Raw genomic sequence first — 20,122 nt, 5'->3', positions numbered from 1 at the left:
AGAAAACGGCTCGGTAAATTTTCACCTAAAACTGATCAGTACCATTCCCAACTAATATCTTTCGAACAGTTTTGGTTTTTTAAAATAGGTTCAGTAGGATGAGCTTAAATGTGGACGAAAAGTTTAACACTTTTTTTCAAATTACAAAGAAACGGCTTGGCAGATCATCGCACAAAACTGACAACCGATAGTCCTCATCGAAATACATCAAATGGCTTTTAAATTTCTGAAATCGGTTTTTGAGCAAACGTCGATGAAAGGTCTAATTTTGACAAATGCCAAAAAACGATACCAATTTTTGCAAACTTTGACGAATTTTCAAAGTTAAACCAATTGTCGTAGGGCCGTAATATTTTAGTATGATCTAGAAGACTATAGTATCTACCGTCAAAAAAATAATCATAAACATCGCCGATTTTTTTTTTTAAACTTGATTACAAGAAACGGCCCGGCCGATCTCTACCAAAAACTAATCAGCACGATTCCCAGCCAATATCTTTCGAACGGTTTTTGAATTTTCAAAATCGATTCAGAATTGCGGGCTAAAACGTAGACGAAATTTTTTTCACTTTTTTGCGATTTATAAAGAAACGGTTCGGCCGATCGTCGCACAAAACTAATAAACAATAGTCCTCATCGAGATACATCGAGTGGCTTTTAAATTTTTGAAATCGGTCTAGCCGTTTTCGAGAAAAAGTCGATTTACGGCAAAAAATCTGTTCACATACACATACACATACTTTTTCCAAATTTGGTCTCATTCGATTCAGAATGGCTTGAAACGTCGAGAAAACATAAAATTAGCAATTCGGACTTTTTGATGAAAACATAAACTCCTCCTTCGGGATCTTAAAAATGAATGCTATATCTTCACATCCGCAAATGTTTTAATAAGATGAGGTGTAGCTGTCCATATATTCAAAGAACGTGTAAGACATAATCAATTTTTCTTAAAGTTTAGCATTAGCTATGCATAAGATTTGAATGTAATCTATTGCTTTGCATCTGTCAATATTATCCCATTTATACTTAGTTGATTACATAATTAAGATCAGAAAAAGTTTATGACCAATATCCTTAATCGAGTTAATATTCGACGTTAGTGAACATGAAAGTATTGAAGGCGAAAGAATCTCTTATGATAATTATCGTACATGAGGGTTAACTACACGAGCCGGTTATAAAACGTATTCTGGTTTTCCGTTGGAATGCAGTACGCCGCCAAAGGAGACATCCGGTTAGGGCCAAGCTGGCTCTTCGTCCATTCGTCCATTCGTCGATTCGTCTAGCGGATGCGACGCCATTGTCCACCGTTCCTAGAACACCGGAATACTTCGCCTGTATTTGTCCGAGTCCTTTTGTGTGCGAGCGCGTACTGTCGGCCGCGCGGTTTATGAATTCACGCGATGATATTATCTAATGAACGCGAACGCCGCGACCAGAATTCTGATTTGGGCGGACGGCGGACGGCGATTACACCGCATGATTTGATGGACAAAGGGATTCGCTGAATTTAGTCCCGGTGAATTGTGGGTTTTTATGCTCGAAAAGCTGCATTATGAAGTTCTACCGTAATGATTTTGTAGAATATATATGTGAGCGCCCCTGCAAGGGTGCTGTAATAAACCTAAGGTTTGTTCCCGCTCATCTTTGAAAGTGACATTGATAGTGCAGTAAACGGATAGGAAAAAAGGGTATAACCTCTGAATTTTTTTACTGTGCTCCGAATTGAATGAAATTTTGGAATTAGGTTCATCTTACCCTCAAGTTCAAAAGTGAAAACAATTCGGGTTGCGCCATCACCTCCCGGGGGGATGACACCCCTTCTCGATTGTGTAATTACATTTTTTCAAAATGACGTCGGAAATCGATAGAAGAACTAATTATAAGAAAAAAATGTCATTTATAGTTTTCAAAAAAACTAATACTTTTCAAGTTACTGGCCACTAAAGATTCATATATTTTTGGCGTTTTTCTTCGTTTTTTTGCAAATATCTCCTAAAATATACATTTTAACGAAAATCATGTTATGAACAATATAATGTCAATAAAAATCTTAATAAATCGGTATTACATAAAGTGTTCTAGGAAAAATAAGCAAGATTTGAAAGAGCAAAGTCGTTTTTTATTTCGTTCAAGATTTAATTGTTGTATTTAAAGCCATCTACTGTCGTGGTTTTAAAAATTCAGATCTAAAACGCTTCGTTTACTGCACTATAAATCAAATTTAAATAAGATTATGAAATATCTTGAATATTTTGAAAAAAATAGCATACTTTTGAAAACATCGCTGGTAAGGCTTATGACCTGAAGCATTTACAAGTGAATGAAATTGAAGTGGTATTTTAATCTAGAAATTTTAAAAAATTAAGTTTTTTTATATTTTCAAAGCTTAACTATTCAAGAAAATGTTTACAAGAGGTTTTTTCAAAATTTAAATTATTTTTGGAGAGATAACTATTTTACCTTGATAATCTTCCTCTTCTATTCTTTTCTCTGCTAAATTTTAAACGCTTTTTTCCCAAAACTGTCTTTTTCAATACGATACTCACGATTTTCCTACCGACTACTGGACCGATTTACTTACAATTTTTACAGAATTTATAGATCTATCTTAAATATGAACTACGCAAAAATATTGTGTGCTTTAAATAATTTGAATTACAACAGTTCATTTTGAACAGCATTTAGCTGCAATTTTTGGTTCATCTTGATAATACTAGGGGGGCGTCCATTAATCATGAGAACGATTTTTTAAGGATTTTTGGACTTTTCCCCCTTGGTGATACGTGATGATATTTAAAATTATCCCCTCTCCCCTCACGGGTATTTCTAGTTACGAGAAATAATTGTAATTTTTTTAAATATTTTTAATATGTTTTGATTTTAAAAAAATTCAGGTGAAAAACGAATACACCTGATATTTTACTGTACTCATCCCTCCCCCACGTGATATTTTGTGATTTTTTGTCAAACCTCGTCTCCTAGTTACGTTGTGAATAGCGTACTAATATTGATTTTGGCATACTTTAAATAACTTAACTCATGCCATACAGTAGTTGAAATTTTGGTATAAATTTAATATAATACTTACTTATCATTTTTTTAACAATTTATGTATTTTATTTGCTGTCAACATAACATCATTGATACCTATTTGGCATCGAAGGTTTTTTTTAAAAATAATGCAATATTCTGAGAAAAATTTGATTGTGTTCCACCGCAATAATATTAATTGATTTATAAGAAGCCCAACATATTCTTTCTTCGGTTCCCCTATATCAACAGACAAAACTAACCGCGATGCGGTTTCTATTGAAATTGATTATTTTATTTCTCGATTACTAATAGATAATAAAATATTTTTAAATATTTTCACCCAACCTTTTAGTGATTGTATTGGTTGATGAGATGCGTTGCTTCTTCTTCATAGTTTATTTCTATGAATAGATAGTTTACCATAAGTTTATATTCAGTAATATAATAGTATTATGACATAAACCATTCACTTTACAACTTTTTTGCTATAATGCCCGTACCAGTCTTCTGGTGAATTGATACAATCGGTCCTTAAATTCATTGTCGATTGAACAAGGATCGGTCGGTTGCAATTCTCGGTATCAGTTCGGCGCCAGTGGAAATTACGCAGCATCCGGTACGGATTCATAAATGTCGCCATTCATAATATACATCAACGGACGATTCATTCAAATGAATTAAAAACGCACATAATAGACTATTCAAAAAAAAAATAGGGTCTGAAATGCCGATTCATATTTTTCTTGTAATATTTTGTAATACCTGGAATAAAAGAATATCATAGCGAAATCTATTGTTGTAATTCATTTTGCTATCTCATCTCATCATAAGTGGTAAGATCTCAGACGTCCATTTGTTAGTGCCTCTCACAATATTGTTTTAGTTCATTTATTCTGCAATATGTTAATGAAAACATTGTTAACAATATATTACAACATGATGATGGGTTATTAATAGATATTGATATTAATATCCCAGTCGAGAATCTACTAGGAGTATTATATAAACCAAAAACAAAAAAGACAAATAATTCAATAGTAAAGAAAAAAATAATATAAAATGTAATAGAAATATCTGAATGAGATTAGTGGGTAATTTGCACTATAGTCTAGCGGGCTGGCTTTCCGAGTACTCTTCTGCACTGTATATGCTGTCACTTATTTTTTTCGTAAAATTAAAAATATTATGTATATTGTTTTATGTGTTGCCAGTTTCATAAATTAAAATATTTATACTTCTTTGCAGTACGCTGGTATCAGGATTGGCCCAGTTGTCAAGCGCGATGTTATGAAAGCTTCAACGATGTTGGAACATGACAGCCAGTAAGTATATTATTCTTTTTACTATATATATATATATATATATATATATATATATTATATATATATATATATATATTGCTAATCTCTTTAATTATTATATCTCAAAAGTACCAAAAATAAACCACTTTTATTGCGGTATGTATTTATGTATGTACCTATGTATTTATTTTTAACCATCACGCAATTTCTAATTTACGCACCCCAGAAAATTTTGCTTTGCGGAATCATTTTGTAAATTCCCCATATTTTGTTAATAATAATTAATAATGAAAATTTTTGATTCACTTTACATTTTGATTTTTGATATTACCGTTCATTTCCATATGTATTTCTAAAACATTTCTGGATTATCTTCATACGCATAATAAAATACATCTTCGAAATTTTATTATATTATTATTTTATAAAACAATAAACTTTATAATGGTTATAACTAAGGCGAAGTTGTATACACGTTCTAATTGTTCTCTTTATTATATGCATTTTATAAAATTTCATACAAGTTTTAATGAGCACCGAGGAATTTCAATATTCAAGTCAGTTATAGTGTGCAATATTTTTTATTATATGATTATATTATAGTAAAAGAAAAATACATTATTTTTTAGAAGGAGATATTGCAATAATGCCTGCAATGTATAATTTGGTTAATTAAAAATTAAATTGCATTAATATATAATGTGGAATCAGTTCCGATTGGTCCGAAGAAGAATATTGGGTACACACAAATATGAATTTAAATTTTAAATTATAAAAGTTTATTACAATATTATATCACCTTGGGGCTGTGACAAAAACTCAAATTGAAAAGATTCATTGAAATGTTATACTCTTTTTTTGTTCTGAATGTTGGTAATTTTGAACTGTTTAGATTTATTATCTATGTATACCATTCGATAAATACTACTTCAATTCAGGTGTGAGGAATTAACATCAAATGTATTTTATAATTTTTCAGATACGCTACAATTCTAGCCTTCGATGTGAAAATTGAACGCGATGCTCAGGAGCTGGCAGATACTCTAGGAGTAAAGATTTTCCAAGCCGACATCATTTATCATCTGTTCGACAAGTTCACTGCTTATCGTGATGAGCTCAAGCAACGCAAACGAGACGAATTCAAGAATATCGCTGTGTTTCCATGCAAACTTAAAGTGAGTTCATGTTTATTATTATTCCCCAACTTTTTTCATTAAAAATAAACATTCACAAAGTTTAGTTCTTGTATCAACGATTTCTTTGGTTATTTGTTGACGCAAAGTTTTTTACTTGTGCTCTTGAAGAAAGATGACAGGAAATGAGATTGCAGATCGTTAGATTCATATTAGGCCTAATATATAAATTGTGTTCGATTCTGATATCTGACATACACGATAAAACTGCAAAATGAATTCCAGTAAATGCTAAATTACTTCCTCATTTTTCTAATGATTTTTAACAAGTACTCAAATAATGGGAGTAGCGTCATAATTGTTTTAATTAGTTTTTATCTAGAATCATTTATTTTTTTAAGTTCTCTAGTTGAATTCAGTTTTTTCCATTTTGCAAGATCAAATTTAAAAGCAAGATTATCACATCTCATGCAAATTATCTACCTTATTTTACTATCCATTATTTCTTGTGAAAATATATTCATATTCAGAGTGTTTCCTATTTTTTTATACAGGTGCTCCCGCAATACGTGTTCAATTCTAGAGATCCAATTGTTATGGGCGTCATGGTAGAAGCTGGAATTGTGAAAGAAGGCACTCCAATATGTGTTCCTAGCAAAGATGTAAGTAATTTAATTTTTATTTTTAACATTTATTTTCGTAATTGTGTGTTTTAGTAAATTGGAATACTGCTATCATCTTGCAAATGTGTTGGTTCATCTGCATATCGATCTTCTTCTAGGTTTTTTTTTATTTATATATATATACATTATTTTCATATCTCAGACAGACAGAAGTGCCTGGTATGAGAGATTATGAAAACAGTTTACATAATTTATATATACATTTCATTTGGCTATTTCATTAATATAATATCTATTATAATTATAATATCTTTATATAACTCTTCAGTCTTCTTTGTCTTCAATTTCCTGATAATATTTCTTTATATTTCTTTTAAATTTATCGTCATCATTGGTCATCTTAAGGTTTTGTAGAAAATCTTGTTACTACTGTTAACGTGTCTCTTTTATAGAACTCAATAGTAAATATTTTGAATGTTCGTACTATTTTATGAGTATAAAATTATAAATGTTTAACGGCATCAAAAAGCTTAAGGAGATATCAATCTTTTAGTGTTTTATTGATAAACATAAGATTGAGGACTAAATCCTAAACCTAAGTACTATCATTCCGAGAATCTTTGATGAAGAAACCATAACTCGAAGATGAATTTCTAACATGTGAAAGTTTCAATTTACTGAATTACCTACATGACTACTTCTATATATGACTACTGTATTGTAAAAATTAAAAAAATATTATTTTTTCATTTGCTAAATGCGTATGCCGGTGTTTTTGGGGTCGTCAAAATCCAATTTGGCATTTATTTTTAAGAATTTCCACGAAGGCATTTATTGTCATTTATTTTTAAGAATTCTTCGACTACCAGTAGGCGTTTGAACGTTCAAGAATGCCCTATAAATTGTTTGTAATTTTCTCGAACGTCCTTCAGGTTTTTATTGAACATTTAAATGATAACTAAATGAAATATTTAAGAAAGCTCACGAATATGCGACGTGCCTACTATGTTTATAAAAATTACAAAATCTTTTTCTTAATAGATAGTTAGGTATTTTTTTATAACATTTGTTTTTCAAAAATATCTCTTTTTTTTTTAAAAAAAATATTTTTAACAGCAATCAGAACCTTACGTCCTATGAGCTGTTGGGCTGAAACTTCTCCTCACTTCGTATTTTTTAGATGGTAATCCAATGGTTAACCCATCCATATTTGATGATATTTGTTATTAGAATTAATCTAATAGGGCTGACTTTAAAAATAGCTCTATCGCTATTTTTATCACTGCATGCATGAAAAATTGTTAATATTGGAAAATAATTCCGTACTCAATCAATTTCGTATCAACTGTTTCGTTTCTTTTATTTTAATTTGTCAGCGGATTGAACGAACTGATATAATGAAGTTTTTTACTACAATCATTATTTGAATGAAATGAAAAACGACTCGTCATACATATTTGTTCGTTTGAAATTCATTCGAAGCGAGCGATTCAACATCCAGCAGGCCCAGGCATAATATATAAGTGGTGTTCACGGTTATATCCGTCTTTTATGGGTTTCATGTTTTTATATCCTTCCAAGAAGTCATTCGTTGTTGGTGCCACAGCGTCTGTGACGACTTTTGTGTTGTTTGCTCTTCACCGCGCAGTGTTATCTGTCTTGCCCCGACCAAGGATTGTCAAACGTGACTGATAACTGATAACATTATTATCGATTTGTTATCAGCGCAGTTCAAACTCAAATCATAGTGATGGGTAAGGGTTATACCACACTTAATGCTTGGAGGAGACATGAGTTATGGTTATTGTCTTTCATATTTAAAAGCTGGAATTGTTCTTGCAAACGTACCCTTATAGAATTTTGTTATCTTCATGCGTTTTGATTTATCTTTATCTTATTAAATTTGGAAGTCAGAAACAATTATCAAAAAAAATCTGAAATTTAACGAACACATCATGATTTATCCCGTGTGTTATCAAATTTATTTTCTATCCTTGGAATATCATTTTTAAGAAGATCCTTTTTATTCAAGAATTGAAATTTTGATATACTTTTAGACAGAAGTTGATATAATGAAGTAATGAAATTCATCTTTAACAAATTTTCCTGAAGCTACACAAATCATGTTTTTGTGATAAATATAAAAGATTGAACTACCTCATAGTTAAGACAGTATCTGTTAATTTAGACTATACATATTTACATTCTCCATTATATGTGGCATCAGCCTAAGACTGTTAGTCATATCGATAAGTCTAACCACAAGTGATCAAATGGCATGACTTATGGACAAAGTAAAAATTTCGCATGCTTTCAAGTGGCCTAGATTAGCAAATAACGATAATATTTGCTTTTGGTTATACAGTTAGGCGTCACAACGTCTTGCACGACTCGTCTTTTAGATAAGACATAGTTTACTGATAAGGTCATTGCATTGAAAATTTTCCAGGTTTTGTACCTAACAATTTATACTAAAATTGGTTTTAATTTTTCATCTGCTATATAAAGAACAATTATAAAGTTTATTATAAAATTATAAATAGGGCTCGCCCGTAGGTAAGCGGTTAAGAGCGACGGGACTTGTTTCAGAGGTCCCGGGTTCGATAACCACTTCGAGCAGCCTGTTGTCAGGCAACATTGACAACGATTTTTACTTGGAAATATAGATAGCAATATGTTTCCAAGTGGAAATAGCCCTCACCCTGCATTTTTGCACCATACTTACCCTATTACAGAGATTGTAATAAAAATTTATCATCCAGAGATGTGACAACTGTTTGGGTTGCCATCTGTACTAAAAACAAACGTAGTTTGTAAGATATTAATCACAACAGCTCATAGAACCCATAAGTTCTGATCGCTGTTCAAATAAAATTAAATAAAAATAAAAAAAAAATTGTAAACAATATCTATTTCAACTTCTTACATATTTAGATTTGTTTGAGTTTCATTTGAGGTATGTTGTTCAGTTCAGCTACTGGTAAAATAATTCGGTATAAAAGTTAGCAAATATGAGTTACAAGTTTTTTATGAGAATTGCAGTTGGACAAATTGTTACTTTTTATGTTCACTACACTGAGAATAAAATTTGCCAAAATAAATATTTCTACATTTCACTAAAATAATAAACATTCGATAAAAACTCAAATTTCTATTTATCTTCTTCTAAAACAATTTTGTGGTTTTTGAGGCGAAATTTGTCATTTTACTACATTGAGAATCAATTATTTGCTACAGTTTTCACTAAAGTTCAAAACAATACCACAATTTTTTATTAAAAATTTGACTTGGTTAATGTAGCAGTAATTAATTAGTATACATATTTAGAACTGCCATCAAGTCTAGAAAAAATTGTTGTAAATATTTATTACAAAAATATATTTTTGTTGGTATACTAGCTATCATGAAATAAAAATAGCGTCCTGGATTACTGCCAAACTTGATCTAAAAACGAAATAATAATGGTATCAAATATCTAATAATATTTTTTTGCTGAATGAGTCATCTCGACAACATTGATGTGTAGGAGTAAATAATATTCATTCAATTTATATTCGAGTCTGATGACAAATTTAGATCTTGAATTATGAAATGCAAAGTTTGAATTTATTTTTCCGTCCTTCTTTATTACATTTGTATTAAACTTAAGTACATGACGTATTGCCATGATCATTGTTTGATCGAGAACCGTAAGATTTTCTTTGCTTCATCAATAATATATTGCTGAAAAATGAGTTGTATATATTCAAATATACCATATAATTAATAGTACTTTTGCTTTAGTTGAGTCAAATGAGGCATCTGAAGAGGTTTAGCGACTAATTATAAGATGTCTCGAGGATGTTGTCTGAATTGCAAAGTTTATTTGAAATATTGATTCTTATTAAAATATATAATAATTAACTAACTAACTACCATTATTTCTACGCTGGCAGCAGTTTATGAATCCGTGGTAAGAAAATTCATCAACCGGTACAGGTTCTGAGTCGTGTGTCTAATAATGTTTATTGACTCAGGTGCCTAAGCGCATATTATTGTGCTCACGGTCTCTTTTGCTTGGCTGTATATATCTTCAAGATATTACACTATATAATTTATTTGAAATCGGATGCAGATTGCACATTATAGATTGAATAACAATTATACAGCAAAGGCGAAAAATAGTTTCAAAACAAATAATAAGGTAACGCGGATTTTACTTTACGATAGATATGTATACAAAACTTATACAAGTTCGAACTGTTTTATTCAGGTATACAATAGCAATTTTTAATTTGGATTTATTTGCTCTAACATTTTAATTTCGTTAAACCTTTAATTTAAATTTATTATAAAGTAGAGTATGCAGTTAATATATAATATACCTTTATATACGTTAAGGAAAAATTAAGAATACACGTATTTTATACGTAAAAATACTGCTCAATCGTTTGTTTCATTTTTATGATCTGAATATACATAAATCATCTTTAGAAAAATAGTTCATCTACACCGAATACTTTTACAATTTACGAATTTATAAATATAGTATCACTAAATATTATTTAAATTTTTAATAACAATTAGTAATTGATGAATTGGTAAATTGTACCATTGTATTTAACGAAGTTTTCAGTTTTTAAGGTCGCTTATGTTCACTTATCATACACGTGGTTATTATTTAAATAAAATATTTAAAATTAATCTTATGATAACTGGCAAAACTTTTATTGTGACTTTGTTTGCTGAAGATATTTGAAGTACTCGCTGTTTACTTGCATACTAACGATAAAATCAAACTAGATCGTTTGCAATGCGGAAGTTGAATTTTGTTGAACTTCAAAATTTCTTCAAAATTCAAGGCGACATATTAATAAAATTTCTATCGGAATAAGATTCAGCGTTATAATAAGAAATATTAGAAAAAACGAATTTTTTTTTATATAGCTGGTAATAAAATTTGCTAGCTTTCTAAGTCACGTTATGTAATTTAATATTTAGTATTTAATTAAAGTGTTATACATAAAATTTATATAGAACTTATTTCAAAATATAATCGCACCCCAGATCATACACATAAATACTTTAATTTGATTAGTTTTTTTATATACATGTTTATTATCACGTTTTAATTTTCTGGTTTCTCTTGTGGTCTTTTTGAACCATAAACTTCAGTCAAGTTGATGTGTCCAGTCAGTTCATAAAACTGTTTCACTTTTGTCGTGTTTTTTATTTGAGAATTAATAAGCAGTATTCGTTTGCATTTCCAGTGCGTATATTTGGCGAAAACCAATTAAATTTTATGTTCTTGTGCATTAAAAATTCAAGACCTTTTGCATAAAGCATAACGAAGACATGACTTATAATATAAATACAATGTTGTCTATAAAAGATGTTTAGAAAACTTGTTGGGGATATTCTGATTATCCTAAAAAAAGCATTTTTTTTACTTTTATTATTTTTGTTATTTATCAACGTTACAAGATTACAGAAAAAAAGTAAAAACAAAAAAAAAAAAATTTTGATGTGGGACTTCACAACAAATCGGCACTTGGCCGTGCGCACGATTGCAATCCACCCTTGTAGTAGTAATCCAAAATAAAAAAAAAGATTATTAATCTATTTATTAAGTAGAACTTAAGAAATAGTCGACATCAGAACAAAAAAACGCTTTTTGGAATTTCTACACTATAATATCTCCATATAGTGTTCACGATTGCAACTTTCTAGTATTCCAAAATGAAACTAGTGGTGTATAGCATGGTGCCTTAAGGCAAATTGCTGGAACTTCCGGTATCTTAATGAAATATTCGAAGACTATTAAATGTTTTCAGATAGTTTTCAAGTATTGTAAATAATGTAACTTTCATTATTCTAATTTTATAAAAAGTAATTGAATAAAAGTTAAACAATTGGATTTAAAATGAAGAACATTGTCTAATATTTCTAAGGATTATATAAACTGATTTGCAAAGTTCAAATCATTTATTAGAAGTATATAAGTGATGTTTAGAAATTTAGCTAGAATTATAATTAAAATCCGAATTATTTTTCAATAATCAAAAAAAAATCTTTTGAAAATTTAAAAAAAAATTATAAAAAATTTTATTTCCCAAAAGCAATATTATTAATCTAAAATGATGTCGCAATGGCCTATACTAGGGTGAAGTTAATTTTTTTTTTGACAAAATTCGGCTGTTTGGAGAATAGACCATTTTTTTAAATAAATAAATAAATTGAAATTTGAGGATGAGGCTAGTATATGCTCGAGAAAAGTATATAAACAAGATTCTCTGAAAATTTCAACTGGATCGGTCCAGTAGAACTCAAGAAATCGTCGACATCAAAAGAATAAACGCTTTTTCGGAGTTTCTACACTAGAATATCTCCACAATGGAACAGAATAATAACAACTCATGGAGTATTTTATTAATATTTCGAGTTTTTTTTAACATTTTACGTTAAAATTATTCTTGCAGAAGACATGTTAACCCTTTGATTTGCAAAATTTTATTGATTTGATTCAACTAGATTCGACAAGTTAATTTATACATAAGGATTCATCATGATGGTCAGCACGCAAGCATATAAACAGCAAGATTTGATTATTTGCTCTGTGGAACCTCAAAATTATTCATATTTCTTTGTTAGACACGTTTTGTATTGTAATATTTTTATTTGGCCGGCTGCGTGCGTTTGCATTTCGGCAGGTTCTATTGGACATTTATGTTTTTGTAAGGGAGAGCGGAACCAAACATCCTTTCCGCAGGAAACACATCCGTTGGCGGCAACAGAGCCGTCGTTTTGGATATCCGACTTTCATAATTCCTCAAACTGCCAGCAATAAATTTTGATGGCTTATGGCTGTACTTTATTGTTATAAGGCAATAAATATTAATTGAAAACGTAGAACATAAAGCATCGAGACCAACGCAATTTCTAATGCCTGCGTAATTATGTTTTGAATGTGCAAATTGTATGAGAGAGAACTGTAAGTTAGCGAACTTACTGATACTTAAAAAATATCTCTCTATTCTACTTATTTTATGTTTAACCTGGAGGTCAAATATTAATAAGTTTTCACTAATTACTAAAGTGTTATTTCTTTAGTAAAACCAAAACTATCCCTACTTTAATATCGATTAAATTTTATGACTCATTGTAAAAATTGAAATGAATTTATGATAATTAACACTTATAAGGTTCAATTTCATGACAACATTTATCTAATCAATACAATTACACTTGAAATTAATAATTATATTTTATAATTTATATATAATTAAAATAGTGCTTCTGAATTTGATGTTGAGATATGTGTTAACAAAGTCGAATAATCGGGGGTATAACATTAATAAAAAAACATGGTCGATTATTAGAAGTTGTTAACATAATTAAATTCGACAAAGTTTAGTATGACAAAAGCATTGTCATAAAAAATATGAGACGTAAGAGCAGTAATAAACTTAGAATAGATATGATATTAAAAAAACTTTATATTTACCTTTTAAAACTGAATACTTAACTCAATATATCAATTTCGTTTAATCAAATAACTCAAATTTCAGTTAGAAAACTTACCGACTTTCGATGAAAAAAAAAAGAGATTATTTTACTTTTCGATGAAAAAAAAAGAGATTATTTTACTTTTTTATGATTCTAGAGGTGAAATATTAATCATAACTTCATCTATGTTATTTCTTTAAAGTATAATTATACTATTTCTAAGTTCTTGATTCATAAATTATTATGACTCAGTATAAATATTAAATTTAAGTTATGAAATTGAACTTATAAATCACAAATTCAATTTCATAATACAGTCATCTAACCAAAAGAATTGTAACAAAAACAGTAATTTTTTTATATTTCGAATTACTAACTATCAAAAACGTTACTTATAATATATATTTATACAGTAAAACACCGTTAAGACAATTTCCCAGGTATTGGATTAAAACCCTTCTTAAGCCGAAAGTGTCTTATGGTGGATGTTTAAAAATAAAAATCAAATTGCAGGGACCGTTGTAAAGAGCAGTATTATGCGAGAATTTGTTTAAAACATAATCGTTTTAACGGAATGTTACTGTATTTATATTTTTTATATTTCTTCAAGTATTTATATACACATAATTGGCGCTAAATTTTAAAAAAATTAATCTACTTCGATTCAAATCATACTATTAGTATTGGTAACGAAGTGGATTAATTATGCGGTAAGTTGTATGAAGCATAATCGTTTTAACGGGGTTCTACTGAATTTATATTTTTTAAGTATAATGTAATTTGATTCAAATTCATATTATTATATTAATCGACAAATCGCGAAATTTCATAGAGTAGTATTAGATTAATCTCGTTTTAATTTAAAAATTCAATACTTTGATATCAAGGTGCATCAATTTAGTTAAATAATGCACCTCGAGTTTCTGTAACAAAATTAAATTCAAATTTATCTCATAAATCACTATCAAAAAATGGCACCTATTCATGGTTAAGTTTGGATCTACATCAAATTTTCAAAAAATATTTCCATTTATATCACAACATTCATATTTGGTAAAAGTGGTGTCAGACTTATCTTGTTTTAATTTAAAATTCAATACTTCGATATCAGGGTGCATCAATTTAATAAATAAAGCGCCCCTAATTTCTGTAAAAATACTAAAGCCAAATTTATTTCATAAATCATTATTAAGAAGTGGCATTTGTTTATCCCTAAGTTTGGATCTGTAAACAAAATTTTTAAAAATATTTTTGTTTGTATCACTACTTACATATTTGGTAAGGGTAGTATTATACTAGTCCCGTTTTAATTTAAAAGTTGAATACTTCACGCTGCATCAATTTAGTTGAATAAAGCACCCCGAGATTCTGTAAAAAAAAAATTAATCAAATTTATTTCATAAATCACTATCTAGAAGTGGATCTGTATCAAAATTTCAAAAAATATTTCCGTGTATATTATTACTACATTCATATTTGATAAACTCTAATACTATTAGTGTAATCTCGTTTTAATTTAAAATTTCAATACTTTGATATAACGGTGCATCAATTTAGTTAAATGAAGCACCACTAATAATTATTGCAAAAATACTAAAGACAAATTTATTTCATAAATCACTATCAAGAAATGGCATCTGTTCATCCCCATTGTGGATCTGCATAAAATTTTCAAAAAATATTTCCGTTTATATCACATTCATATTTTCGTCTACCCTGGTGCGTATATCCTTTTACGTCGTCGGGCCAACAGCAGTGGAACGCAGCCGCATGCACGGGTCATTCATACTATCGTACTGGCATTCATTGAACTGAGGCCGGAAGAAGTGGCTCATTGAAAAAGCACACTCGTTGTCATCCGCATTTGGGACAATCCTGCTCTCCCCACATCTTTTGCCGTCAACGAATTTAATATTTTATTACACTCGCCACAGGCAACGGACTTCTGTAACCGACAACCAATCGTGCGTAATAATTTAAATTTAAATTTGCCGATAATAAGTGACACATGGATAATCGAATCATGTTAACTGATTAGAATAATGGGGTAAAGGGGCCGTTGAAGGGGTTGTTGATTTGTTTATTTTGGGTTGACATGGGGGGCAGGGGAGTCTGGATGATAATTACGTCATAAGTAGCATTTTTTTTTTTTTACCGAATGGCAACCTTACATTGTCTTTGCCAGTACCAAAATTTAAAATAAGTTTTTTATGTTCGAAGAGTTTTATTTTTAAATAATTAATTGCATAGAAATGGATTGAACGATCTTTTGCAAACCTAATCGTACTGAAGACTCCTTACCGATATGTTTCAAGCAGACTTCGAATTTTCGAAATCGGCTAAGGATTGGTGAAAACAAACTCTGGAAGGTGACACCTTCACGGACATGAACCCTATGGTATTCATTTCATTGTGATGCAGAATGAAATGAATGCTAGAGCATTCAAACTTTAAATATAGTTTGAATTTAATTTTATATAACCTTATATAATTTTCTATAATTATTATACCTGTCAAGATAATGACTGATTCTTTAGGTATTTTCATATTATCTTATTTTTTTCGTTGTCGCCAATTAGATTGGACATCACGTAAAGTAGAACCGTAAACTTGGCATGGATGCTATAGCATTGATCCGATGTACTTTTAAAAACGCTATTTAATCCAAATTAGAATATCACAACTTATTTAAATTTTTGTACTCTCCTGAAAGTTTTACTGTCCGCGAAAAAAGATGTAAAATAAAAAATTATTAAACTTTTAATTAAATAAGGTTAACTATTATTTTTTTAACTTCCCGTAGGGCAAGTTGTTGTAATGGGCCGAAAATCGAAATTGAAAATTTTTACATTTCTCGACGTTTTGAAGGTTTCTGAACATTTTGGCATACCTCAGAAAAAATGGATGTGTTTGTGTATGTATGTATGGATATAAATTTCCAGTCACGTTTTCGGGCGCACGGATCAACTGATTTGAATAGTTCAAAAAACATTCGATTCCTATTGATAGGGAGAAGAGCTGATTAGCTTTTGGCAAATAGAAATCGACTTTTTGAGAGAACGGAGTACCCCGATTTGAATGATCTAAAAAACATTCAATTAGTAATGATTGAGAGAAGTGTTTATTAGTTTTTGGCAAAGGCAGTGCCAGCCATTTCGAAGATACGGAGCTAAATATGTAAAAAATGGCAGTTTTTGAGAACTAAGCGTCCGATTTGAATGATTCAAAGAACTTTCTGCTTGTCTTGACAAATAATTGATTTTGGAAAAAAAATGTTTCAAACTTTTTTTTTCAAAAAAAAAATTTTTTATATCGAAAATATTTTAGATTTTATTTTAATTCTGACTATAGTTCCAATATACTTTAAACAAATAATTTCAACTTTGCAATTCAGTTTATATAATTCTTATAAATATTAGACAATGTTCAATATTAATATGATCTATTTGAAAACATTCAGTATTCCTCGAACATTTCGTTACGGTACGGGAAGTTCCAGCAAATTGCCTTAAGGCACATGCCATACACCCCACTAGTTTTCTATAATATGATTCAACTATAATTATATACATTTTATATTAGAGCTATTGCACTTTGGCTTACATTGCTATTCCAAGAGACAATTCATATATTTAGATATTTTCAGATTATAATACTTGTAAAGTCATTAATAAAATTTAATTGTAAAGTATGTTTCGCATCAATCGTGCATAAAACGGAGTTATAAATGTTTTATTATGGAAGTTACTATTTCTGATACATTTCGAACATTTTATATGCTCGTTTCAACTAACTACATAATAACAATATTTTTGTCGTGATGAGTGTAAAATTAACGTTTTGTAATAATAATTCGTTTTGCTTTATAAATAATATTGTCGTGCCAACAGAAACTAGCAATTCAAATGTTATTTTATTGAATGCATGCTTCCGAATTACACATATCAATCAAAACATACCCACATTCTCGTATGGCGCGTTGTCATTTCATTGATAAAATTTCACTCGAGCGTCCCTCTGGTATCCTCCCTTTTTCGCCCGCATATGAAATGATTATTTTCGAAGCCGGATGTCATTAGTACTGTGAATTAGCTTTACAAAGAAATCGTTTCCGCTAAAATAGATTATTAGACTACTTCCTTCCGGTGTACGTGTTTTTTTCCTTTTCTGCCACCTATATTCAAACAGCACATGCTGTTTGTTTGCACGGATGTTGTGACGTACGCTTACTATATTTTTTGTATAGAAAATATTTGTTAATTCCGCTCACTTTGTACCTTTCATATGAGAATTATAGAATTAACAGGCAAACTTCCGAAATTCGGTGGTTAAATTTGAAAGAGTATTTTTTACGTGTTTTCTTAGTTTGAAAAATGTCTTTGTATTCATTGACACAATAACTTTTTAGACAGATTTATGAAATAAAAACGAATTTATATACTAGGTGATAAATAGAATATCAGCTTTGATTTAATTTCATATTTGAACCCTCTGAGCCGAATTTTCGTTTCACGTTCAAAAAAATCAGTAGAGCAAAATCAGTTATTATAAGCCTTTTGTATATGCAAATGAACAAATAATTCTGTTTGAACAATTTTTTGGTATTAATGAATTACGCGACTTTCAACTAACATCTATAATGTTCGCACTGCTGTGTATGAAAATGTTATTTCATGTTGAAAAACCTAGCAAGGTTATAAATATTGATATTGGTTGTTTTAATAACGTTCTAGAATTGAGATTTATGCATTATCTTAAGAAAAATCTATATTTATTTGGTAAATTTTTGAAGAATGTGGAATGTGACCTGAATGTTACGCATGAGCGTTAATTTGTACGAGGTTAAGGTTTATTTAGAGTGTCAACAGTACCTTCTTTGTAATCAGTTATTGAAAATATTTATATTTTATTATAATAATTAAAAAAAAAGATAATTTTTGAGAAGCGACAAGGATGTATTTATTCATGATTTAATATAATTCATCTTCTGTAACAATGATAATAAATTGTTGAAGTATCTATTCAAATTATATGAGCAAATATGAGACAATGGAACATGTATTCGTATACTGACAAGAAATGTAGCAGCTATCAAATTTGTTTGTTAGACAGGTGTCGGGAAGTTCAAGTTACTTTTTCAGGAATTACATTGACTTGTTGAAAGACACTACGGACATACGTACAAGTATTGTAGAGAAGGAGCGAATTTCTTTTATATTTATGAGATACTCAAAAATATAGAAAAATCAGTTTAGTTTTTTATTTAAACTATGAAAATCTGATTTCCTGGACTAACTGGCTTTGAAATATCCTAGCCACCTTGAAGAGATGAGATTGTTTTGCCATATACTTACACTTAATTAAAATCTATTTAAACATTAGTGCAAATAAATCTATAGATAATTAGGTAGGTAAAATGCAACGAATTGATATTTGGAAACGAAAACCAGTATTATATTTATTGAACTGAGTGATTTTAAACGGGATGTATATCAAATTACACACTTATTAACTTCCCGAAGAGTAAGTTATAGTAATCGCAAAAAAATGGAAAATGAATTTTTTATATATTTCCCAATTTTATACGTTCCGAAGATACGGGGCAAAAAGTGCCAAAAACGGTAACTAAGTTTTTTAAGAGAACGGAGCGTCCGAGTTTGTATTGACAAGTATTGACAAGATGAAGAACTGATTAAATTTTTGGGAAGACAGGTTCAGCGGTTATGGACTCTCAATAAAAATAAGTTAAAAAAATGCCATTTTGCGGTCAAAAATGGTTGTTGGACATATGTACACACAAATTCCTCAGCTATTTTATAGAGATTTTAATAATGTTACACATTCTATGTACATTTTTTGAGTTCCGTACTAAATTTTTTTTAATACGGAATGGAAAGTTCCAGCAATTTGTGTTAAGGCACGATGCCATGCACTCCACTAGTTGATATGATAAAATCGTTCCTGTGCTGTTGGATAGCATATTAGGTCATGGACTTTTTTTGCAGTAAACTCTTTATTCTCTCTGATGCAATTGACTGTTTGGTCTATTGATAATATGCTACAACTTGTATAAGTATTGTTGCACTTGAAAAACGTAAGAGTAATATTTTAGCGAGATCTGCTAATCTAAAATTGCTCTTCAATTTTTAAATGCAGTCGATGCAAAACCCTAAGATGTCTAGGAATAACATGAATAAGGATCTCAATATTAAATTTACTTGTCCAAGGGATTTGGCGCCTGGTCTATTGTGCCCGTGCACAGGAAATCACGCCTTCACTCCCGCGCCGCCGCCGTGGATATTTCTTCGCCTGCGTACGGTGTTCCGAGGAATGTCGCAGGCGTACTCAGCACTCTGAACACATTCACAAAACGCACACACGTTTTTGATGCGTGCCGGCTAATGTCTAACGACGCTCCAAAGCTCGCCTACAAACGAAATGGTGAATACTAAAAAACTACCCACTATATTTTTCGACGAATGATTGCTATAGTAGTTGTTCATTGTTCACTTCCATAATAAAAAAAATGAAACTTTTGAAT

At 29.9% G+C, this 20,122-nt stretch overlaps 1 protein-coding gene across 1 annotated transcript in view; it reads left to right on the top strand.

Annotated features, from left to right (window-relative positions):
• LOC113371617 (eukaryotic translation initiation factor 5B-like) overlaps positions 1–20,122 on the top strand; it is a 258,566-nt gene that overhangs the window by 22,777 nt on the left and 215,667 nt on the right. The window contains 3 exon segments of the mRNA XM_026612261.1: positions 4,285–4,361; positions 5,320–5,515; positions 6,028–6,135. Of these exon segments, the coding sequence (XP_026468046.1) occupies positions 4,285–4,361; positions 5,320–5,515; positions 6,028–6,135 (381 nt within the window).

This window comes from Ctenocephalides felis, unplaced genomic scaffold (genome assembly GCF_003426905.1).
Source record: "Ctenocephalides felis isolate EL2017-DRISC unplaced genomic scaffold, ASM342690v1 CF-g0.4_SCAFFOLD_01492, whole genome shotgun sequence".
NCBI classification, from domain to species: domain Eukaryota; kingdom Metazoa; phylum Arthropoda; class Insecta; order Siphonaptera; family Pulicidae; genus Ctenocephalides; species Ctenocephalides felis.
This window is presented reverse-complemented; position numbering and strand designations above follow the sequence as displayed.